Source organism: Gossypium raimondii, chromosome 12, assembly GCF_025698545.1.
Source record: "Gossypium raimondii isolate GPD5lz chromosome 12, ASM2569854v1, whole genome shotgun sequence".
Lineage (NCBI taxonomy): Eukaryota > Viridiplantae > Streptophyta > Magnoliopsida > Malvales > Malvaceae > Gossypium > Gossypium raimondii.
This window is the reverse complement of record NC_068576.1, coordinates 53,329,276-53,354,454: the sequence shown is the minus strand read 5'-3', so window position 1 is coordinate 53,354,454 and position 25,179 is coordinate 53,329,276. Positions and strand designations below refer to the sequence as shown.

At 33.7% G+C, this 25,179-nt stretch overlaps 2 protein-coding genes and 1 non-coding gene across 6 annotated transcripts; 2 read left to right on the top strand and 1 right to left on the bottom strand.

Moving 5' to 3' along the window:
- Positions 1–4,139: 4,139 nt before the first annotated feature.
- LOC105765163 (probable sodium/metabolite cotransporter BASS6, chloroplastic) lies at positions 4,140–10,257 on the top strand. Of its 4 annotated transcripts, none has more exons than XM_052625052.1 (11): positions 4,140–4,452; positions 4,587–4,687; positions 4,993–5,123; positions 5,504–5,697; positions 5,800–6,052; positions 6,130–6,383; positions 6,457–6,539; positions 6,796–7,253; positions 8,527–8,597; positions 8,962–9,030; positions 9,128–10,257. In XM_052625052.1, exons 1-8 carry the CDS (start codon positions 4,299–4,301, stop codon positions 6,856–6,858), a joined length of 1,233 nt encoding a protein of 410 aa, XP_052481012.1. In that variant the 5' UTR covers positions 4,140–4,298; the 3' UTR covers positions 6,859–7,253; positions 8,527–8,597; positions 8,962–9,030; positions 9,128–10,257. The 4 variants fall into 4 exon arrangements, with proteins under 4 accessions (XP_052481012.1, XP_052481011.1, XP_012439575.1 ...); XM_052625051.1 differs by having other exon boundaries at positions 8,519–8,597; positions 9,730–10,257; XM_012584121.2 differs by having other exon boundaries at positions 8,519–8,597.
- LOC105765164 (uncharacterized) lies at positions 7,830–10,257 on the top strand. Its single transcript, XM_012584123.2, has 4 exons — positions 7,830–8,340; positions 8,519–8,597; positions 8,962–9,030; positions 9,823–10,257. The coding sequence occupies exons 1-4, from the start codon at positions 8,030–8,032 to the stop codon at positions 9,928–9,930; spliced, it is 567 nt and encodes a 188-aa protein (XP_012439577.1). The 5' UTR covers positions 7,830–8,029; the 3' UTR covers positions 9,931–10,257.
- A 485-nt stretch (positions 10,258–10,742) lies between these two features.
- LOC105765165 (protein LITTLE ZIPPER 2) lies at positions 10,743–11,994 on the bottom strand. The gene is made up of 2 exons (XR_008191891.1): positions 11,397–11,994; positions 10,743–11,285 (listed from the first exon to the last, which is right to left on the bottom strand). It is a non-coding gene; the product is annotated as a protein LITTLE ZIPPER 2 (transcript).
- Between the last annotated feature and the right edge of the window lie 13,185 nt (positions 11,995–25,179).

The following is a 25,179-nucleotide window of genomic DNA, read 5'->3' as shown; positions in this document are numbered from 1 at the left end:
TATATCTTTTAATATATTTTAATTAATTTTCTTGTGGTATGTGATTGTATTATACCTAAGATGATTAAATATGTTCGTTGCTATGGTAGTTGTGTAGGTGGAGAGTCAATTTCTCCTTCTCTCTCTTCTTTTATAGAATTCGTACCCCCCCCCCCCACCTACAAGAATCAGCCCATGATTCTTAGCCTATGAATTCGATTCAATACGGAATAAGATCGATTTGGAATAAAATATATAGAGGAGAGCATCTGATTTTTTATCGAGTTTTTTAATTAGATTAAGTAATTGATTATCATAATTTTATAAAAATTTATCCAATTAAATTAGAGCTCAAAAACAACATAAATGAGTCGACTTGAGATTAATCGGTTCAACCGATTAACCAACTTGACCGTCGTTAGTTATTGGGTTAGATTATTGGACTTAAATAACCAACAAAATTGAACCTATAACCGAAAAAATCAACTAAACTGATTGGATCAATCTAATCAATTTACATGTCCAAAATTTGTTCTCCCCTAAATATATGCAACCATTTTGAAGGGTATTTACATGTCATGAAGTAATTAAATAAACATGTAATTACTAATTACACCATCTTATAATTATAAGGAATTATAATTTTCTAAACATATTTGACTGATAGAATATAGCTACGTCATAAATTGTTGTATCATGTTTGATAATATAAATTGTAATTATACAATTACACAATTTTAAAACCTAAAAATATTAATCGGTATATATAAAATTATCAATAGTAGAAAAAAATCTCTGATCAACTCACAAAATTTAAAATCAAATCTAATATGTTAGTTCAAGAAACTATTCAACAATAAAATTAACAAACAAAATAAACATCTTATACAATTTTATCTAATTATTCTAGTGTTTCATTTTGGTTAGGTTATTTCCTCGTTAATATTAAACATGTACTCGTTGTTATCATTAGGGGTGCAAATGAACTGGGCTTAAACGAACAGAGTTTTGTTTGTGTTTGTTTGTTTGTTTTTTGGTGCATTACAAGAGGGCAAAGCCCTAACAGCAACACGACTTGAATCTAGGTCACACTCGGGGCAGTGAACACCCTAACCATTAGGCCAACACACGGAGTTCTATTTGTTTATTTTTTAAAATTATTCATGTTTTAAAATTTCAACATCATGTCCAAACTTGATTCGTTTATTATTTGGTATGCTTATGCTTAGTTTATTTAATACTCGCCAACATGTTCTTTTATAAGTTCGCAAACCTTAAATGAACATGTTCACAAAAACCAATCAAACAAAAAATAAATAAATAAATAAACAAACCAACTAAATTTAAATATAAAACAAAGAAAAATATTATTTTTAAATAAATAAGTCTATAAATAAATTTGTTCATGAACATAAACGAACCAAACACACCTTTATTAAAGTGCATTCATTTAATAAATCAAACTTATACTTATTTATTTGATTTAATAAACAAACTTATTTATTTACCTTCTTAATTATTATTGATAATTGGTTAAGCATAATTGTCTTTGTTCACAAGAGGAAAATAATAACTAGGCTCCTAGGAGTTCAAAAGAATTTAGAGAACCAACTTTGCAATTTCCTTACCGAACTCAAAAAAAAAAAAAAAAAAAGCTTATATGATATGATAGAGACCTAGAGGTGTTCAAATGGTTAATCAAATCAATTAGTATTAATTAAACATTTTAATTCTTTAACCGTCAACTCAATCGAATTTTTTTCAAAAAAATTAACTGAACCGAAATATTTCGGTTAATTCGAATGGTTTAACCAAAATTTATATGTTTTTGGTTAAAACAAGTATAAAACATATAAAAAAATAAGTTGATAACATTTATTTGACCGAATTATTCAATTAAAACTACATATAATTTGTATTATTAATTATTAAGTTCGGTTAATTACCCGATTTCGAACTAGATTAACCAATAATCGAATTTCTATAAAATTATCAACCAACCTCTAGCCGAATTAGATTAATTAACTAATTGATTAACCGAAATAAATCAAATTTTTTTAGTATCAAACCATTCTCAACCATGAGGAAATGCTCTGGCTAGTGAAATTTAGATTTAATTGGCTCATTAAAGGGTACAAATTCAAGATCAGAAGATACTAGCAGCAACTAGATGGCAGGCAAAATGGCAGAATATTCAACAGCCAAGCCAAAATATTTATTTTTCTAATTAGAAGTTTAATTCATTGTATTCATATAATAATATTAAAAGGTGATATTTAGTAAATCTAAAATTAATATAGATTGAATTAAGTGATAAAAAGTTTGATAAAATTTAAAATTCAGGTATTATAAATAAAAATAATCATTATTTAAAGCGGCTCAAATTTTAATTAGAATCTAACCTAATCATTGAAATCGAAATGTTTGAAGAGGAGAAATAATAATAATTTGGGCTAACTACGATTTGATAATTATGTGTTTAGTTGTTGTGATTATTATTTTGTTGCAATAATGTTTGAATTTCAAAGTTACATGTGAAAAGCCATCATAATGATTGTATTAGAAAGATAATCCCATCTTCCAAAACCAAGTGTCATAAAACACATTAATGTTCCAAAAATACACAATGAGTTTTAGTGATGGAATCGATATGGTGAAAATTTGGGGTTCTTTTTTACTTTTACTTTTACTTTTAAAATTGGGTTTCATTTATTATATTTTAATTATATATTTTTATTAAAAATTAAATTATCTCAATTTAAAATATTTAACTTCAGTTCTTCGTAACAAGGAAACAGCAGCACCAGGGGATTTCTTAGATGATAATGTCAATATATTTATGTAGACCCAAAATATTTTCCAGTCTTAATTTGTAAATGTTCAAATATGTGTGTTAAATGAAGGTTTTGAAAAATAATTTGAAATAACATTTTATTAAAAAAAATCAAAATTTATTTCTTAAAAAAAAAAAAAACCTCCTTACCGTGAATAAAAAAGAAGGTGAAGCAGACATGTAAGAAAATCTTTGTTCCACTTTTGATACATTGACAAAGATTGAATGTTAAGCATACAGTAGAGAAAGCATCAATTGCCATTGCCCCACAAGTTAAGGTTTCAAACTGAATTTTAAAACCATGCCACAAAAACACACATCAGAAATACAACCAGTCAACACCCATATATAATATTTTGGTCAATGTCAAGTAAAATGAGAGGTAAATTTGAAGTATATGCGGATTTTGAGTTTTTTTTTCGATTTTAGTCCTATTTTTGTGATATTTAGGGAAATAAGTTTACGCGTTTTTTGTTTCTCTTTATAATTTTTTTTTGTGTTTGGTGTTAGAAATTTAGGGAGAAAGATTCATTTGTTTTTTGTGTTTGACATATACATTGTGATAGTTTTAAGGTATATTTGACTTCATGGTAATGCGATAGCGTTCGAAAACTCATACATTTTATCTATCATGCTGAGATGAAATCATCACCTTAGAAAACCATCACATTGTAACTTAGGCTTCGAGTTAAAAACTTTAAAGAATTGAAAAACTATTTTACTATTTTATTAACATGTAATTTTATAAAATTTAAAAGAATTAAATAATAAATTTATCATTTTCGAGGGTCAAGGTGCATATCCCTAGTTTGCACCATGTTAAGTTGTATTAAACAATCTTACTTCTTGTAATCTTATATGAGAGTTAATCATATATAGAGAAAAAAATTGTATAAAACAGAGGGGCACATTATAGTAATTTTTTCATGTTATTGATATATAATTTGATAGTTTTTTAATCTCAACCCCAAGACTTAAATCTCGAACTCTGAATTTAGCATTTTAGTTTAGATTCAAGATTCGAGATTTTAGAATTCAGATTAAAAAAATTACCAAAATTATCTGCTAATAATTTAAAAAAGAATATATATATACCTGAATAGAGTTAACTCGGATTTTTGTTGGAAGCCATTAGGAGTTGACCTTTGAGCTGTAAAAATAAAGCAGAAGGTAATCGGGTAAGATGAGGTGCCCAACCCATACTTAAGATACCTTGAGAAAATAAGATAAAACCAAAAATTGGAACTTTTCCATTATTAAAGAACTATACTAATGAATCTCAGTGAATAAATATTAAAATAAGTTGTGAATTCTTTAATTGTTCTTTCCCTTTTGCCTTCACGCCAGCAGAGACGTTAAATATTTTCGTACGCCACTTACCAAATAGAATTTAAAGAGAAGACGAAAAGCGCTGAAAACCAAACCATTCCATTGTTAAAAACGAAAAGTAAACCCCCCCCCCCCAAAAAAAAAATCCAACAAAAAGATGAGTTCAACCACTGGTCAGTTCTTGATCCAGCGTCCACGATTCAATCATGTTTTCTTGCAAAACAATAGCTTTCATATACCTAAGCGAGTCCAGTTCTCAGTTTTGCCACAAAGTTCCTATATTCCTGTTCCACTCAGTTCCGTTTCTCAGTGTAAGTATTGTTCTTGTTGGCCTTTAATTTTTGGGTTTTTTTTAGCCATTTGATGTTCTGGGTTTTCTGGGTTATGTTTTAAAAGTATTTCCTTTTCATCCTTTGTGTGTGTGTTTGTGTTCCTTTTTTTGCAGTTAGGGGCTCTAAATTTTTGGAGTGTAAATGTGCATCAGAGAAAGTTTCAGAATCTTTTGAAAGGGACCCAGGTCAGGAATTTGAACCGGAACCAAATCAGGTGCTCATGTTTTTGTTAAACATAATCTGTGTTCAAATTTCAGCTTAACTGTACTTTCTTATAGTTTGATAATCATGCTTGTCCTGTTTGCTGTATGGACTTATGGAGTGCTATAATGTGTTACCTAACAGTCAAAGGTCAAAACTTTATGCTTGATAATTGATACCCAAATCCTATATTTGCTAACATGATCCTGTTGTATTTTAGTATTTGGTGTTCTTTGCAATATGTACTTGCAGACAGTGGCATTATCAACTATTTTGGGCAAAAATTCATAGTAGTTCTTGTTGTATGTGCTGTTTCAGATTGTTAAACAAAAGAAGGCTTCTATAGTGGATATTTTGAAGCAATCAAATTCCATTCTGCCTCATGTAGTCCTTGCTAGTACAATTATGGCTCTTGTGTATCCGCCTTCTTTCACATGGTTTACCAGCAGGTCATTAGCTGATTCTTTCTATGAATAGGTTGTCTACACTATGTATTATAATCCTTCTCCTTTTTTTTAGGACAAATGGATGTGGAAACTGTAATTTTCATTCTCAAGTGTATCCCTTTAAAATCAGGATTAGTTCATTCATTCCTGTTACCTTATTTATATCTAAGATCCATTACAACTTTTTGGTTTTAATTGATATTTGAAGAAGTAGGGTAGCTTTTGAGGCCAGAACCTAATGCAAGTGATAAATCAATTAACGTTATGTACAATGAAAAGAAAAGAAAAGAAAAGAAAAAAAAGTTCCACTATATATAAGAGAGAGTAATGAGCTTTTGGACTGATATCTTAGCTTATGTTTTAACTATTTGGTCTCTTTGTAGGTACTATGCCCCTGCATTGGGTTTTTTGATGTTTGCAGTGGGGGTTAATTCCAGTGAGAAGGATTTTATTGAAGCATTTAAAAGGCCAGATGCTATTTTTACTGGTTATGTTGGTCAATTTGTTGTGAAACCCCTGCTTGGATATATTTTTGGAATAATTGCTGTGACTGTGTTTGGTCTTCCTACTCCTTTAGGTAGGTCTATCTGTCTTTGTGGTCAATGCTACCAAAGAAATTGTCTATCTTGAGTTAAAAACTGGAGAGTCTATACTGATAGAATGTGGATCAATGAATCAGGTGCAGGGATTATGTTGGTCTCCTGCGTAAGTGGTGCCCAGCTCTCGAATTATGCTACATTTTTGACAGATCCACCACTAGCTCCATTAAGCATCGTTATGACATCTTTATCTACTGCTACTGCTGTTTTTGTTACACCAATGTTGTCTCTCCTGCTTATTGGAAAAAGACTGCCGGTTGATGTAGTGGGAATGGTTTCTAGCATTCTGCAGATTGTTATTGCTCCTATTACTGCAGGATTGCTTTTGAATCGGTGATACTCTAACCCCAAACAAATGTTGAACTTGATGATATTTATGAGAATCTCTTATCTGTCTAACATGTCTGCAGGTTGTTCCCTCGTCTTTGTGAAGCCATGAGACCATTTCTGCCGCCGCTTTCTGTACTTGATACAGCTTGTTGTGTTGGAGCGCCCCTTGCTATTAACATCAATTCGGTTTTGTCCCCATTTGGTTTAACTGTTTCGTTGCTCATTGTTGCATTCCATTTATCAGCATTCATTGCTGGTTATTTCCTCAGTGGTTCACTCTTCCATAAAGCACCTGATGTGAAAGCATTGCAAAGAACACTATCTTTCGAGACAGGTGAGAGTGAGACCCCCTTTTTTTGCCGCTTGTTAGTTTGCAATATTGCTGATATATTACTTTACTTTGGCAGGAATGCAAAGCAGTCTTTTGGCGCTTGCACTTGCTAATAGGTTCTTCCAGGATCCACTTGTCAGTGTGCCTCCAGCTATCTCGGTAAGCCTTTTGTTTACCTTTTCCCCCCTTATTGTTTTTAGTTGCCTTTTCTCAAAGGAATAGTATGCAAATTATGATACCATTTCGCATAAATTGTTAAAAAGATGCTTATGTATAAGAGACTCCCAATAAAGGGGCTCCTTTATTCCATCTTCTCAAAGTTTCTTCTTTTATGTTTATGTCAAAGTTCCAAATAGTTAGTTCCGGTGAAGATGAATTGGTCGTAATTTAACTGTATTGTTTTTGGGATATGCAGACTGTGATCATGTCATTGATGGGCTTCGCTCTGGTCATGATTTGGGCAAAGAAAAAAGAATAATGGGAGAATGAGGGGTTTCATATGTGACTCCATCCTCCTATGCTGTGATACAAATTTGAAAAATCGGATCATCGTAGGGCAGATGGAGTGTGTACCCTCCTGGAAATAGAATGAAATCCTTGTATTTGTGTTACACAGGGTTCATAATCATTCCTGAGCAGTGGATATTTAGAATCTCTTTTTCCCCCTTTTGGTTACAGTTATGATGGCCTCAATAGGTGATTTCTGAGAACCGTGGTCCTTGCTTAGGTCGCTGATAAGTAATTTACCAAGTACAGGAGCATCGTTCTCTATAGCTGATCTGCTCACATCGTTCTCTATACTGGGTGTTTTCCTTGCCCAAGATTGACATTTTTAAACCGCACTTCCATATTCTCTGGTTCACGGATTCCAAGGTACTAAACTACTAATCTTATTATTTGGTAAAAAAATAAATAGATACTAATCTTATAATATTTAAGTTTACCTCACACTTTGAAAATTGTTTTTTATATAAACATTATAATAAATCAATGAGAAATTTGCCATCAAATTATATCACTTTTTTTTTCCACTTAAAAGTGGTATTTAAATTATCAGTTTTATTTTATTTGACTCCAAAATTATTATATTCAATAAGAACGTGACATGTAGATATTTTTATTTGATGTCGTATACTTTTTAGAGATAAAATGAGAGTGTTTTTGCTGGTCAGCAGCAGCGGCTCTTTGGCCTATGGTTCTTCCCCCATTGTTTTCTCCCCCTCCCCTTGCCGGTGGGTCGTGCGCTTGTGGGTCTCCCTTTTTTTCCCGGCCAGAGCTCTCGAGTGTTGCCACCCATCTACCCTTTCTCTAATAGTGTAGTCTACGTGCCATGTCAATAAATTTAAGGGAGTTAAGAAAAAAGGCCAAAAATAAATAAAGGGTTAAAAGGTTTTTTTGTATAATTGAAGGGACAAAAAAGGTATTATGACATTTTAAATTGGTTTTGTAGTAATGTACACTTTTTAAATCACACCCTTGTCTAAACCTTATCTTCAGAACTGGACCAACTATTTAACTAACATTTCTGAATCTAATTTATGCCGAAAAGGAAAAAGGGCTTTTCAAACGGGTCCTTACGAAGTAACTACTAAAACTAACAAGATTAAAAGAAAATCCGACCAACTAAAAGGATCACCGCCAAAATCTCCATGGCGAACGCCACCTTACTCTGCTCTCCACTACCCATTTTCAAACAAACTCATTCCCTTCCAACTCTTCGTTGCCCCGAATTTTTTAAAAAACCCAGGCCATTGACTGGAAACCTGTCCATTCCCAGCTTAAATTGGAAGCCAAAATCCGTGATTGGTATAGTCGGGTCAGCTCTGGCCTTGGCTCTTGCGGGTTCCGCTTCGGCCTCCGAATTGCCGTTGTTGCTAGGCACTTCTTTGCCGCTCAGTGAGCCCGCTAATGCCTTGTCTCTTCCCACTTGGGCCATACACGTGTCCAGTGTTGTTGAATGGTGAGGATATTTTCTTCTCTTGTCTTCGGATATTTCCTTCTATTGATGTGCATTGGGCTGCTACTTGATAAAAGTAAAACAGTATTGACTGTTCTGATTCCCTTTGTATCCTCTGAATTGAAATTATTATTCTTCTCGTGAGTTGGTTACTGTGTTAATGATATTACTTTGTCAAAAGGATTACAGCAATGGCTTTGGTGTGGCAATATGGAGAGAAATCTGGGTTTGAATCATGGAAGGGTCTCTCTTGGGGAATGGTGAGTTTTTCTTCTTAGTCTTGTAAGTTCTTGTTTTCTCTTAGTCTAGGGTTGTTTAGAAAAAGCTTTTTGATTGATGCTTGAATTGTTTATGGAACCTTTTTCTTTTCTTTTTTTTTTTGTAATCTGCTGTGAAGTGTTTTATTTTGAAAGAAAAAAAAACACACCTTTACACTGGAATTGATCACTCAACCTTAATGTAGCAAGTACCAAGTTCTTGCAGATAGATCTATCCTCTGGAATAGACCGGAATTGAGTCCTATCCGTTTTTTACAACTCAATGTGATTAGGCTTGAATGATATGTCATGTCAAGCATCTATAAGTTAAGTTTCTATTTTTTCCTGATTTAATTGTTTGTTTTAGGTACCTTTACTCGGTGGAGCATTTTGTGCGTGTACCTGGCATTTCTTTTACAATTCTGAATCCCTTGAGGTGAGAACTGAGAAGTTACTCTGCTTTCTTCTTCTTTTTACAGAAAAATGCAAAGACTAGTTTGAATTAATTGAGGTACGGTGATGTATTGGTACAGAAACACTAGGACGAGACATTTGGCTTTACATTGAATCATGGATACAAGTGTCGTCTTTTTTTAGTTTTTACTCCTATACAACCTCAATGCTTATCATGACAAAATTGTGAATGTAACAATTAAGAAACCAAAGATTTAATGTAATACTATTGCAACCGAAACATTGAATATTGTTTTTGATAATGACGTGGAAATAGCCAAGTTTACCTATTTTACACTACTCAAAAGGTGGGGAATCTTTTCCACCTAACCATGTTTGATCCACATAACACAGGATAAACATAGTGCCTGAACTTGGGGGTTGATGAATTTGGATTTATCTAACAGGAAATAAGACCTAGAGATATGCATAATAGTTTCAGATGAATCACTGTTATGCATATTCTTATCAGGACCATAAATTTGTATCAGTATCCATAAAAGCCATATTCTGTAATAAAACAGTACCTGTTGATCATCTAGCCATTTTATTCAGGTTTTTAATGTACTTTTGCTATGCATTCCTACATGTTCTGCCTAATTACGTACTTGCATAAGATGATCATACTTCAGCTCACTAACAATTAGACTGCTATGCTGATGAGTGATGGTTGATGACTAAGAACTCTAGCCTCTCAGCTTGTGAGATGGATGTGCACAGCGTGAGTGTAGAAACAGAGTCTCTTAAATCACTCCATTCTGCCAATGAATTGTAGGTATTGGTGGCTCTTCAAGCTGCACTGACGGTAATAGGTAATGCCACTATGTGTTATGCTGCATTTCGTATCTGCAAAGTAACGGACAAAAATTCCCAGAAGCTATGAAGTTTCCACTCATATAATCCATTGAATGTGCCCCAAGGATCAGTATTGTCCACTGCTATGTGCTATCCTTCTATTGGAGAGCTCAACTAGGCGAGGTGCCACTTACAAGCTATAAACAATAGGCAATCGTTTACCTTTTGCAGTAAAAAAAACTTGGCAAGGTGGAAGCTGCCCAATTAGTGACAAAAAAGCAAACATTATATTATCTAAATGTAAGACATTTTTCTCTCATGCTTGTCTGGGAATGGCTATAAGCAGCCTGAGAGTCAAATATCATTTTTTGAGCTGTATCTATAATGAAAAGCCTCTCCCTTGTCAATTTGTCAACCAACTGGTTTTGACTTGAGCCTCTCTTGTTGGGAATTAAATTATAGATTCTTAAAAATAATTTTACTCAATTAACACGTGACAGCTATTTGTCAATATCTCCATTTCTTGTTTTCTGAGCTACTTGGTTCTTTTTTTAACTTGAGATTTCTTTGAAGAATGTTAAATCACAATCATGAGCTTTTGACACACAAAAAAGCATTAAGGACAAGAAAGTCAGAAAAAGATGCCTGATTACAGACTAATTAAGAAAACAGTGGGTTTTAGGCAAATAAGGATGCTGTAGGCTTAGGCCTTATGTTTGAAGCAGTCTTCCCAAAGATTTAAGCTAATGAATCTATGATTAATTTGGCTGGAGAGATTGTTTTTGATCATTTTCAGAATGTTTTAATGGGGGTTTATTGACTGATATCAAGTCAGTAACCCCAATGTGTGTGTGTGTATATATATATAAGCAAACTTTACACCAAAGAAAGACCTCTAAATCAGAGTAAAGCTTAAATCTTTAAACCAATCATGTATGTTTACAAGCTTGTCAATAATATCATCAAATGAAATGGATAAATGACTCTCCAACCCTAACCTTATAAATCATACTTTCTGCCATTAGTTCCTCTATTCCTTGCTGAAAAAGGCAAACTATATATATAGCATATATGTGAAACAAATGGAGAATTCTGGTGATACATGGAAATCATTTTATCTTAATCAGAGTTGAAAACAAAAATATCAAGCTACAAAATCCCATGTTGTTGCTAACATACATCGATTTATGCAGATAATTAATTTTTTCTTAAGCTTTATATCATCAGTGTTTTTGTTGCAGAAGAAGCAAAAGGGTGGTTGAAAAACGATCCAAATGAGGAAACTTCTTCTGGTACTCCGACATTAAAGCTAAGTTCTCTTGTTGGAGAAGACTGGCTTTCTTCCTTAACTTCTCATTCTCTTCAATGATACTTTGGTTCTCTAAGTACAGCTTCAAGTTCATTAGTTCCATGTCTTTCTTCATATTTTCTTCCCATCTTTTCCTGCATGTATTTTTGCGTTAATTAGTACCATCAAACCTATACACATGCATATATACGCAAAAGACATGAAAAGTAGTATATGAAAGTGAAAACATATATGTATGTATGTACCTGGAAAGCCTGTAAATTTGAACCTTAGAATGTTTTAATCTATGCCTTCTCTTTGAAGAAGCAATGGTGGGATGAGATGGGAATGGACTCCAATCCATGTTTTTACACATCTTGTTTAGGTATGTATATAATTGAAAATGAAGAGAGGGGGGGGGGGGAATTGGGAGGAAGAAGAAGGATATAAGGTGCTATAAATATAGTTTGGTCTGGTGAATAAATTTCACTGGTGGGCTGGCTGGTGGCTATGTAATAAATTATGAGAGAGGGAAAAAGAAGAGCAAAGAGGGATTTCTCTTCAGTTGTAATGATAGCTGGTGGACTCATGATTGCTAAGGTAAGCAAACCCCAAATGTTTGATGACTATATTTATATTCATATATATAAAACCCAGAAGGACATGGAAGGTTCTATATGTGCATCCCCGAGGTCTCTTTCTTGTTCCACCCCTCAAACTCCATTAATCATCTCATTTTAATTATGATGGAAAAACAAAGTTAAACTAACCAATCAAATAGCTCATAGACAAACTAGAAGATATATCTTTCAAATGGGAAAGCCCCCACAGCAAACTGAAGTGTCTGCATGCACCTCGTGCGTATTGGCAATCCCTTCTTTCACACAATCTTTTTTGGCAATGAGATAAGCATATATTTATGGCCTTAACCAAATTCTCTGTAGATCTTTAGGAGAATATATTTAACCCAAATTCTAGTCTTTGGAGTGCTAATTCTTATCTAAACATGCAGATTCTTTGTATAAAAAAAATTATAGGAGTAAAACTTAAACTAATTATCAGTATACCTACCATTTTTGCAAAAACTTAAATCAAAAGCCTTGGCCAGCTTCCTTGTAAAATGAGGTATGCGACAAGTAAGAAAGGTTAATATTTTGTGAAAAAAAAAATCTTTCATCTGATATCCATGTCCACCCTTTGATTGAAAAGGTAGGCCAAGTGAATCATGTAGTTGAGTATTATATGTAATTAATATATTTATAATCAAAGAAGAAAGCTGTCATTATTTTATACAATTTATGCCTTTGGTAGACTTTTCTGCAATTTGGCAATCATCTCATCTGCCGACTCTTGGAAATTTATGAAAATAACACCTCCATTCTCTTGACTTCTTCTAGCAGCTGCATTTTCTTTTATATATAAAATAAATTTTATGGTAAAAAGACCTTTACAGTATCTCTCAATTTTGAAATTGAGTAAATTAGTCCCTCTTAAATAAATTGAAGTAATTTAATTCCTGTCAATTTTGATAGTAAGTAATTAAGGATAGTTATTCACGAGTTAATGTCTTTCGGTTGTGCATAATTTTGATTGGTATGATAGCAAATTTAGCAATTAAGGGCTAAATTTATTATTATACCAGTCAATTTTATGTAAAACTAACAATTAATGTAGTAATTAGTTATCCTTAGTTGCTTACTTTCAAAATCGATAGAAATTAAATTGTTTCAATTTTTTAAGAGGGACCAATTACTCAATATTGAAATTGAGAGGTATTGAGAGGTCATTTTACCTAAATTTTATTGTTGCTACAATATAAGCAATATAATTTTTCAATTTTATTTTTATCTCCTCGTTCCAATAACATTATCTTCAATATTCAAATCTTAATTCTCTTTTGAAAAATGAAATTTACCTTGTAAAACTTATTTATTCATTTACTACAACTAAAGTTGGGGATCAATACCAGAAAGCTAGAATTGCAAAATTCATCCTTAACGTTTTGGGGTATTTTCACTTAAGCTCTTAACGTATTTTTTGTTGCAATTTTACCCAAAACGTTAAAAAAAAGAGACCAAAATGAATGGAAATTGTTAGTCAATTAACAGTCAATATTTTTATCTGACATGACATACCACCTCAGTTGATGACATTGCTGAGATGTCGTGACACGTCAATGATGATGTGAAAAATGGAATTAAATTTATTAAAAATTCAAAAAGTATTAAAAATATATAAATATTAAAAAATATTAAAAATTTAACTTAACAATGAATGCGAAGGAAGAGCAACAGGGAAGCCTCGATCTTGCTTGGAGGCTGATGTGATGATTGACAATGGTAATATTTGAACATCGGTAGCTAGGGTTTTTGTATGGACAGAAAGTGAGCTTGTGATTAAGAAAATTGAAAGTTTTCTAGATTTGAAAATCCGAGAAAAAGAGAAATGAGAGGGATTTGAAAAGTGTGAGCAATGAAGGAAGGAGATGAAGTTGGAGAAGACTAAGTTTTTGAGATTTTTTTCTTTTCAATTTAACATTTTTTGAAATTTTATAACATTTTCTATTTTTTATTTTTTTTAAAAACTTAAAATTTTTAAATGTTTTTTTTAACTTTTTATATTTTTAAAAATTTTAACAAATTTTATATTTTTATATTTTTTATGAAATGACACAGTATTAATAATGAGTCATGCCACATCAACCATGTCATCAACAAATGTGGCATGCTACATAATATTGAACGTAGTGGTGAATCTAGAGGGGGCTGGTATGGTCCCGGCCCCCCCTAAAATGTAAAATTATTATTTAAGCCCTTAATTTTTTTTAAAAAAATTTTAAATTAATAAAGATAAAATTGTACTTTAGCCCCTTAAAATTATAAAAATTCGATTTAATCTTTTAAAAGTTATAAATATATAAACTATAAAATATTAAAATTTCATTCGGCCCCTAAAAGATTATTCTAGCTTCGCCCCTGACTGACCGCCAATTAATTATCGGATTATGTCTATTCTAATCTTATTTGAAATTTTTTGTGACAATACAAGTAAGATTAAAATAAAAATAAATAAATCAGAGCTGAAGAAAAAAAAAACCCAAAGCATTAAGAGTCAACTTTGCAGTGCCTATAAAAAATACAATAGTCAACAATATAATGAAAATACAGATTCTTCCTTGTAATTTTGCTTTTCTTATTCAAGTGTTTATTTGGCTGAAAGATTGTACACTCCATTGTTGTTTGACACATTATCTGATCTCCCACCACCTACGTCCGTGTCTCCTCCACATTTGTTCATCCAATCTCATCACTTGCGTCTCCAAAACCAACCTCAGCCCCCCAAGCAAACATGAAACACCCAATTTTTATCTATATCTCTGCAATCGATTGCTCTGTTTCTTATGGCTGTAGTATGTAAATTCAACGCCATCATCATCTCGCCCTCTAACTACAGCCAAAGCATGTAATCATCATCTAACATCATAGTCAAGGCACATCATGCCCATTTTGATACTTAAAAAAATTATGCAATGTTTTCGTCTTCACATGTAAACCCGTCTTGCTTAAGTAGGAACTTTGAAGATTGCCATTTACAGATCACAAGCACTGCTAAATTTGATCATGCCAAATTACGTGGTTCTAAAAACTTCCTCCAAAAATACCAAAAAATCAAGGGAGTTTGTATTGGAGGTGCTTATGGCCTGAGTTGGGTCGGGCTCATACAAGTATTCAGATCAAAATTTCAAGTTTGGGCTTGGCTCTAAAAATGGATTTACTTTTTTATCCAAACCTAACTTAACTTAAGAAAGGTAAATCTATGTCTGACCCGCCAATATTTGAATTTTTTAATTATTTTTTATTTTAAAATAATTTTTTTAAAAATATAATACACTAAATGTACTAAAAACAGTAAAATACAAGTTTTCTAACACATTAAAAATACATTAAAAAGTATTTATATTAAAAACACTATCATAAATATAATAAATGTTTTGTTATATTAAAAAACACAAATAAATATAAGAAATGTTTTATTTTATTAAATATAATTTTAAAATTTTATATTTTAGGTTGAGTTATTTAGTTGGATAAGTATTTTTTTTAGGTTTTAAGTAATGGTTTAATTGTTATTGGGTTAGTAATTTAATATAAACATAAACATATATAGTAATTTATTTAACATATATAATTAATATAAATTTTTTTATAACATAATATATTCAAGTCGAGTTAGACTCAGGCCAAAAAAAATTTTACTCAAAGCCTGACCCATATAGAAAGCGGGCCTTAAATTTTACTCAAGCCTATTTTTTAGGCCTTGTATTTTTCTCCAAATCCTCCTATTTTTGAGTAGGCCTTCAGGCCTAGATAGATGGCTCGGCCTATGAGCAGGTTTAATTTGTATGAATTAGATGTACCATTTTTTTTATATTGGGATGTACAGAACTAGAACTACCGATACCAGTTTATTTTGGTATATCAGTTTTGAATTTATCATTGTTGTCGAAACCATTTTTTTGATAAAACAAAAAAAATTAGTTGTCGACTTCAAAACGAAAATTGGAGTCGCCACCAATCTTTTATTGGGGTGTGATCAGTTCACCTTGAAAACGATTTTAGGTCTACGAATTTTGAGAAAATAGGTTCGAGAGTCGGTTACGCACGAAGAAGGGTTAGCACCCTCGTAACGCTCAAAATTGGTACCGAATCGATTGTTTAATGTCTTACTGTCAAAAGTTTGAAAAGATTTTAAAATACGATCATTGTATTTAAAAACTTGTATAAATCAAATTACATGTTAAAACCCTCTTATCTAGGGAAAAGAAACTGTCACACCCAATGCGTTAGGGCATGTTATTTCATATCCTCAAGAATGAGCTTGTCCAAAAAAACTCAAGCAATGAAATTTAAAAGGATATTCAATTGTTTAAGTAAGACGAAGAAATCGAGACCCAATACGTTAGGGTACAATTTCTCAGAATCCCAAACATTGAATATTGCCTTTTTTTTAGGAAAATCTTCATCTCGAGAAAACAATGTCATACCCAATGCGTTAGGACACAACATGTTAAATTCCCGAAAATGATTTTTTATTTATGCGTTTTAAATAGAGAATATTCTCGATTATTTAGGTTCAACGAGGAAAATTGGAACCCAATAAGTTAGGGCTCAATCCTCTCGAAGATCTCAAATATCGAATATTGCGCTATCTTGAAACCCTTTGAACAAAATGGTTTTAATGCTTTGATGAAACCAAATATATTTTTTCTTTAAAATGTGATGGAATGTTAATATACAACATGAAACAAATACTTTAATATGAATTGTATATGTACATGTATTTACAAAATATGTATATATTTAAAAGTATGATATATATAAGTAAAATTTGAAAATATGTATATACATATATTAAAATACGTATATATAAGTATATATATAAAAAATGAAATATATATATTTATAATAATTTTAAAAAAAGTACGTATATATATTATAGAAAATGCATGTATGTGTGCATGAATTATAAGATATGGAAGATGTATATGTATTATAAAATGTAAATGTATATATATATTTATGAAAATTAAAGAAATATGTATTTAGATATATATACAAATACGTAAATAAATTGTGTAATATAAAAATATATATTTATATTTCAAAAAAAAAATGCATGTATAAATATGGTTATAATGATAATAATAACACCAAAATAATGATATTATAATAACAAGAATAATAGAAAAAATAATTAATTTAATAATAAATAACTAATAACAAATAGGGGACTAAATCGTAATACGCTGGAAACATTAAGGAGTAAACAAATAAATATGCCAGACCCCTCTATACGCAGCGTTTCCGTGTGGGATCAAATTGAAACAAAAATAAAACATGTGGTTTAAATTGCAAATATATGAAAAAAAAAACTATATTGAAAGCAACTCAAAAACAGAGAGACCGATCACGCAAATATCACCACCAGTAAAAACACGCGGATCCTAAGGCGGGTCGGGTCACGCATGTGGGTATGGCCCTATACGGTGCCGTTTCAGGGCCACTATGGCCTGCCCAAAACGACACCGTTTGGGTAGGCCTATAAAAGTTATTTAAAAAAAAATCACTTCTGTTTTAGTTTAAAAAAAAACTTTGAAACCTTACAAAAACTCTCCCCTTGCCCCGAATTCAGGCCATCAGTCTGGTGGGCCACCGCCATATGCACCGCCGTCGGTGCTACTGCCTGCGGTGGTCGAAGGGCTAAAAAGCTCTTCTTTTTAGGCGAATTTAAAGGTAGCCCTCTCTTTTTCTTCTCTTTTTGTTTCGTATGTAAAAAGAACTTAAAATGAAAAATAAAAAACCAAACAGAAAAATAAAAAACGAAAGTAGGAAAACCACCTTCTGGAAACTCTGTTTTTATTATTATTTCTTTTTAATAGTTTTTTGAATTTCCAATTTTGTAACCCTTTTTTACAAAAATCAATTGGCTTTTTATAGTCGAATTCTTACAGAGAAAAAATAATAATCTTTTTACAATTTTGCTATATTTTCGGTCCCTCTCACTGTTCATGGTTCGTGCTTCTGTTGCAGGTGGGTACTGGCGAGATGTGCACAACGTGCGGGGTTACTGAACGTGGGCGGTTGCTGCGACGTGGGGCGTGCAATGCCAATCTGCTGCTAGCCACTTAGGGTTTCTGTGCTAGATTAATTTGGGCTGGTGCTATTGTTTGTAATGGGCCCCAGGTATTGGGTTTGTAATATTTGGGCTTAGGTCTAGGTGGGCTCGGGTGTAATTTGGGTTTTGGGTTAGGTTTAATTTTAATTTATTTTAATTTAGAGTTTATGGTTTTGGTTCCGGGCTTAAAATTGGATATTACAGCTACCCCTCTTTACTTGTTATCGTGTAATGAGAACATAGCAAAGACTTTAGAAATGACCAATTTTTCCCGGTCGTGCTGGATCTTGGTGCTCTTCTTCTTCTTCTTCAAGTAGCCCCATTTCAACCTACTGCATCTTCAGAGGTATAAGAATTGGTGCTTCAGTCCATTCTACTGCAACGTCAGATAAGACTGTATGCAATCTACTCTCTGCAACATCAGAGAGATAAGATCTGATTTTTATATGCTCCACTGCAACTTCATGGAGATATGATTTGTTATCTTTAATCTGCTCCACTGCAATTTCAGGGAAATCAGATTGGTTTATTCAGTCTGCTCATCTGCAACTTTAGGGAGATAAGACTAGATGTGATCTGCCCTCTGCAACTTTAGAGAGATAAGATCTACAGTTTTAATCAGCTCTACTGCAACTTCAGGGAGATAGGATTATTTTCTTCAATCTGCTCCACTGTAACTTCAGGGAGATAAGACTTGCTATCTTCAATCTGTTCAACTGCAACTTTAGGGAGATAGGATTTGCTATCTTCAGTCTGCTCCGCTGCAATTTTAGGGAGATAAGACTTGTTATTTTCAATCCACTCCACTACAACTTTAGGGAGATAGGATTTGCTATCTTTAGTTTACTCCGCTGCAACCTCAGGGAGATAAGACTTGCTATCTTCAATCCACTCCACTACAACTTTAGGTAGATAGGATTTGCTATCTTCAATCTGCTCTGCTGCATCTTCAAGGAGATAAGACTTGTTATCTTCAATCCACTCCACTGCAACTTCATGGAGATATGATTTGTTATCTTCACCGATCTGTTCTCTTGGGAACATGACTTGTATAATTCATTTTATGAACCTAATTATGCCTAGTGATTAGGATGTCATGATCAGAATGAATCAAATGCTCCTAACTAGACGTGTATGAATGACAATTGAATGAATGCAGAATGTCATTTTTTCCAAGAATGATCCCTCTTTAACGCTTAGGTTGTCATTACTCAAAGTTTATTAAGGCCGTATCACTGACGCACTACAACGTCCTCTTGCTCGGCTAGCATCTCCAAAAGCACTTAATCCAATTGCCCTCACTGTGAACTTCAAAGTTTAATCCACTGGGGCACAAAATTTGTATCAACTTTTCACTGTAACCCATGGGTAGAGAAATATGACTTTTCTCAATCCTCTCTTATCGTAATGTAAAACACTCTGGTCTTTTATACCATTCTCAGGGTGTCATACCAAATGCCTATGCACAAATGAAGGATTTCCTTCTCCGAGGAAACCTCTTCTTATCGCAATGTGATGAAGTTTTGTCACCAACACCACATCTTGTCGTTTTGTTCAGTTAGTGTTTGGACAAAAAAATCCAAAAGGATAATCTTACTTTAGAATTTTCCTCTTTTAAACATTTCAACCTTTGAACTTCGTGTATTCTAAACAATGACCCTATTTCAGGTCCCTATATTATTTAGAAACTTCAAGAGTAATATGCAAAACTTCATTTATAAAAGTATTATTAGCCCATTAATCGTTGTTTCAATGGAAAATGCTTAAATAAGATTATCGAAATGGACAAGATGAAATTTATTGAGAATAAAACTCGAGATGAATAAATCATCGAGAATAATAAGAATAAAAGAAAAATTTATTGGAAACACGTATCATGAAAAAAGAATGAAGTATTCCAAGACAGCAAATTTAATATAAATAGTGGGAAGGCTAGGCGCCCCAGATATCGCAGTTTGAACTTCTCTGTGCAGACTTTCTGAAGACCATTCTGAGTTTGACATGTGCTTAGAAGACCAACAGTACTCTGTTGATGCCCCAAGATGTCGCGTTCCCTTTCCCACTGATTCAATCATAGTAAAATCACCGGATGCCCCATTTGATCAACATTTGAACCGCCATTTTTTGGGTTTTCAACTCAAATACCCTTTGGTCTCAAAGTGCCCTTTGCGGGTTTTCGCCTTGGCCTCTCCCTTTTTTTTAAAGAAAATTACTTCTTAACCGAATCTGAGTTTACAGGGTTTGGCAAATCTTTGACATCCATCTTGCTTAAGATTAAAGCTCCTCCTGAAAAGGCTTTCTTTACTACATATAGACCTTCCCAATTTGGCATCCATTTTCCTCTAAAATCCCTTTGTATAGGAATGATATTTTTTAACACTAGCTCCTCATCATGGAATTCTTTGGGAGGAACCTTTTTATTGTAGGCTCGCATCATTCGCCCTTGATACATCAAACCGTGCTGAATAGACTTTAGCCTTTTCCCTTCTATCAAGTTCAACTGATCGTAACGAGATTGAACCTATTCTGCCTCATCCAATTTCAACTCAGCCAGTACCCAGAGAGGAGAAATTTCCACCTCAATAGGTAAAACTGCTTCCATCCCATAAACCAGAGAAAAATGTTTCACCCCGGTCGAAGTCCTGATAGACGTTCTATAAGCAAAGAAGGCGACTGGTAATTTCTCATGCCAGTCTTTGTAAGTCTCGGTCATCTTTCCCATAATTTTTTTGATATTTTTATTAGCTACTCTACCGCGCCATTCATCTTTGGGCGATATGGCGATGAGTTATGATGTCTAATCTTGAATTGACTGCAGACCTCCGCTATCGCACTATTGTTCAAATTCAGCGCATTATCTGATATGATCCTCTCAAGCATTCCATATTGACATATGATCTCCTTTTTCAAGAATCTGTTAACTGTTGACTTTGTGACATTTGCATATGCAGTAGCTCCCACCCACTTGGTAAAGTAGTCAATAACCACAAAGATGAAGCGATGCCCATTAGAAGCCTTTGGCGATATTGGCTCAATGACGTCCATACCCCACATAGAGAAAAGCCATGGAGAAGTCATAACATGAAGAAGTGAAGGAGGTGCATGCATTTTATCACCATAAATTTGGCATTTATGGCACCTCTTAGCATAATTAATGCAATATCTTTCCATAGTAGACCAATAGTACCCAAATCTCATTATCTGTCTGGCCATTGTGAAACCATTTGCATGCATTCCGCAGATACCGTCATGGACCTCTTCTAGAATTTTTCTAGCTTCCACTACGTCCACACATCTTAACAGTACATGATCCTTCCATTTTTTGTATAGGATCTCCCCATCCAAGACATAGTCAATGGTCACTCTTCTCAATGCTTTCTTATCATTCACCGTTGCCTGATCTGGACACTCACAATTTTTTACATATTGCAATATATTCAGGTACAAGGGATGATCATCTTTTTCCTCTTCCTCAATATTATAGCAATGAGCCGGGGTTTCAGAAATACTCATCTAAATAGGCTTCATGTCCTCTAACTTGTTCACTCGGATCATAGATGCTAGGGTGGCCAACGTATCAGCCATCTAGTTCTCATCTCACGGAAGGTAATAGAAAGTGATGTCATCAAACTCGTCCATCAATTCAAGAACCATCATTCGATAACTGATCAGTTTAGGGTCTATTGTCTCCCATTCTCCTTTGAATTGGTATATCACAAATGCGGAATCCCTATACACTTTTAGTACTTTGATTTTACGTTCGATGGCTACACGAATGCCTATAATGCATGCTTTATATTCTGTCATATTATTCGTACAATCAAAATCCAGTTTGCTAGCAATAGGATAATGATTTCCGCTTGGAGATACCAAGACTGCCCTAATTCTATTACCTATAGCATCTGAGGCTCCATCAAAATTTAGCTTCCACACATGATCCATTTGAGGATTTTTTTCAGTGGCTGCCACATACATCAAATTCTCATTTGGAAAATCAAAGTTCAAAGGCTCATAATCCTCCAAGTTCTGCTAGCTAAAAAGTCAGCTATTGCACTCATTTTCACAGCCTTTTGACTCACATACATCATGTCGAATTCAGAAAGCAAGATCTGCCATCCGGCCATCCTTCCATTCAAAACAATCGATTCCATCATATACTTTAAGGGATCTAATTTTGAAATCAGCCTAGTCGTATGATACAACATATATTGCCGTAATCTCCGAGTTGTCCAAACCAGGGCACAACATAACTTCTCGATAGACGAGTACCTCATTTCACAATCAGAGAATTTCTTGCTAAGAAAGTATATTGCCATTTTTTTCGCCTTGTCTCATCATGTTTGCCTAACATACACCCCATGGAATTGTCAAACACTGTTAAATACAATATTAATGGCCCATCCGGACTAGGTGGTGATAGCACTAGAGTGTTGGACAAGTACTGTTTTATTTTGTCAAAAGCCTTCTGACATTCTTCATCCCATACACCCGGATTATACTTCTTCAGAAGACGGAATATGGGGTCACATTTTTCAGTTAGTTGTGAAATAAACCGAGCAATGTAATTTAATCTTCTCAGAAAACCTCGTACTTCTTTCTGAGTGTATAGTGAAGACAAATCTCGTATTACCTTGATTTTGTCTAGGTCAACCTCAATTCCTTTCCCACTAACTATGAAGCCCAGCAACTTCCCTGATCTGGCTCCAAAGGTGCACTTTGTTGGATTAAGTTTAAGCTGAAAATTTCTTAGTCTCAAAAACAATTTCCTCAGAACTTGAACATGCTCCTCTTCCGTTCTGGATTTTACGATCATATTATCAACATAAACCTCAATCTCCTTGTGGATCATGTCATGAAACAAAGTCATCATGGCTCTTTGATAAGTTGCTCCCGCATTCTTTAGTCCAAATGGCATCACTTTATAACAAAACGTTCCCCACAAAGTGATAAATGTGGTATTTCTCATATCTTCTGGATGCATCTTTATTTGATTGTATCCAGAAAAATCATCCATGAAAGAAAATAGTTAATAGCCTGTCATATTATCTACCAAAGTATCAATGTGAGACAATGGAAAATTATCTTTTAGACTGGCCCTGTTCAAATCCCTGTAATCCACACATATTCGTACCTTTCCATCTTTTTTAGGGACAAGGACAACATTGGCTACACATTTTGAATATTTGACTTCTTGCAAGAACCCAGCATCAAACTACTTTTTGACTTCTTCTTTTATCTTTAGCACAATATCGGGCATCATTTTCTTGAGCTTCTGCTGAACTGGCTTGCAATCTTCTTTTATAGAAAGACAGTGTACCATAATATATGTGCTTAACCCGGGCATATCCTGGTATGACTATGCAAAGACATCTTTGAATTCACGGAGTAATTCGATGAGGTCTCGCCTTGTCTTGGCAGTAATGTTAGTTTCGATCTTTACCTCATTTCCCTCCTTTAGGCTCAGAATATCCAATGATTCTTTATGAGGTAGGATTTGCTTATCCTCTTGTTCTACCATTCTCAATAAGTCCGGAGATACACCATAGTTTACGTCATCTTCAAAATCATGTAATCCCTCTAAACACGTGTCTTGCTCAAAAGGGGATTCTGAGTCTGAAGTAGCGTAATTCATATTATTGATATCCGGGGACCTATGGTAGGTGCCAAAGAATATACAAAGAATGTATGAATTTATGAACAAATATGATTATGAATGAATAAAAGAATGATTTGGAAAAAAGAATAATTACTCGAAAAAGAATGAAAATACTACTGCTCAAAAATGAATACGAAAAGTGTATTTATTAGAATCATAAAATTCAACACGTGCATATTCCATAAAGAAATTACTATTTTTTAAGTCAAAAACAACAAGGATGTTCTGAACATTTACTCTGAACAAGCTCAAAAACTACAGGAATCTCTTCCGCAGTCCAATTGTTCAACTCGCTTCCAGGTTCATAAGGGCGAATCTCTAGCAATATCTCTCTCTCAATTGTGTCTATGGCATTGATGTGGACATCTCCCAGCATTTCTTCAATACTTTCCTCTTTAAGCATTCTTCGTTCAGGATGAATGAACCCCACTGATACAAAGGTCTTAGATATGTGAGGAAAAGTCATAGGCTCCCACTTAACTTCATTTCCACTCAGACGTGCCATTAATCTCTCCTGTCTTTTTCTATTTCTCATCTCTTTTGTTTTATGTCTAGTCTATAGCCTAGACCAAAACGATCAAACTTATCTTTCATCACTGGTGCTTCAACTCCTCATTGCAGATGTCTTCCCAATCCTTTTCCCGATACAGCTCCTCTTCCCACCATTAATTGGAGACTCATTTTTGTAGCCTTGGATATCTTTGGCACTGGGATTCTATTCCCCTCAGTAATAAATCTTGCATTCACTAACTCTAGAGATCGAAAAAAACATTCCACCGCCTCCTCATCAGTCTCCACGTATGGTGCATTACTGGTTATTGACGCGATAATACCCTCCTCGGCATTTATTGTCACCAACCGTCCCCCTGACACCAACTTCAACTTCTGATGCAGCGATGAAGGCACAGCCCCTGGTGGGTGTATCCAAGGTTTCCCCAACAAACAGTTATAGGAAGGCTTGATATCCATTACAATGAACTCCACTTCATAAGTATTTAGGCCAATCAGCAATGGTATCTCAATTCTCCCCATAACCTTCCTTTCAGTTCCATCGAACGCCCTTACTATATTTTGACACGTTTTCATATGTGAGCTATCTACAGGTAGCCTATTGAGAGTAGATAATGGCTGTCGAAACCGCTTTTTTGAAAACAAAAATTTTAGTTGTCGACTTTTTAAAAATAAAACTGGAGTTGCCACCGATCATTTATTAAGGTGTGATCGGCCCACCTTAAAAATAATTTTGGTCTGCGAAATTTGAGAAAACAGGTTCGGGAGTCAGTTACGCACGAGGAAGGATTAGCACCCTCGTAATGCCCAAAATTGGTACCAAATTGATTTTTTAAATGCCTTGGTATCGAAAATTTGAAAAGATTTTAAAAGGAAAGTTTTTATTTCATGAATGGATTAAAATAATAAGACAATTCTTATTTCAAAGAAATAAAACACCACACCCGATGAAGTTAGGCGCAATGTTTTAAATCTTCAAAATACCGAATATTGCCTTTTGTTTCGAAAATTCTTATTTCGAGAAGAAAATATCATGACCAGTAAGTTAGGACCCAACATTCTGAATTCCCGAGAATAAGCTTTTATTTAAAATTTGTGAATTTGTTGCAAAACAAATACTTGGCTTCCTAAATTCATCGAAAAATAATCGCGATCCAGTAAGTTAGGACACAATCTTTCACGAGAATCATGAATGCCAAATATTTTGG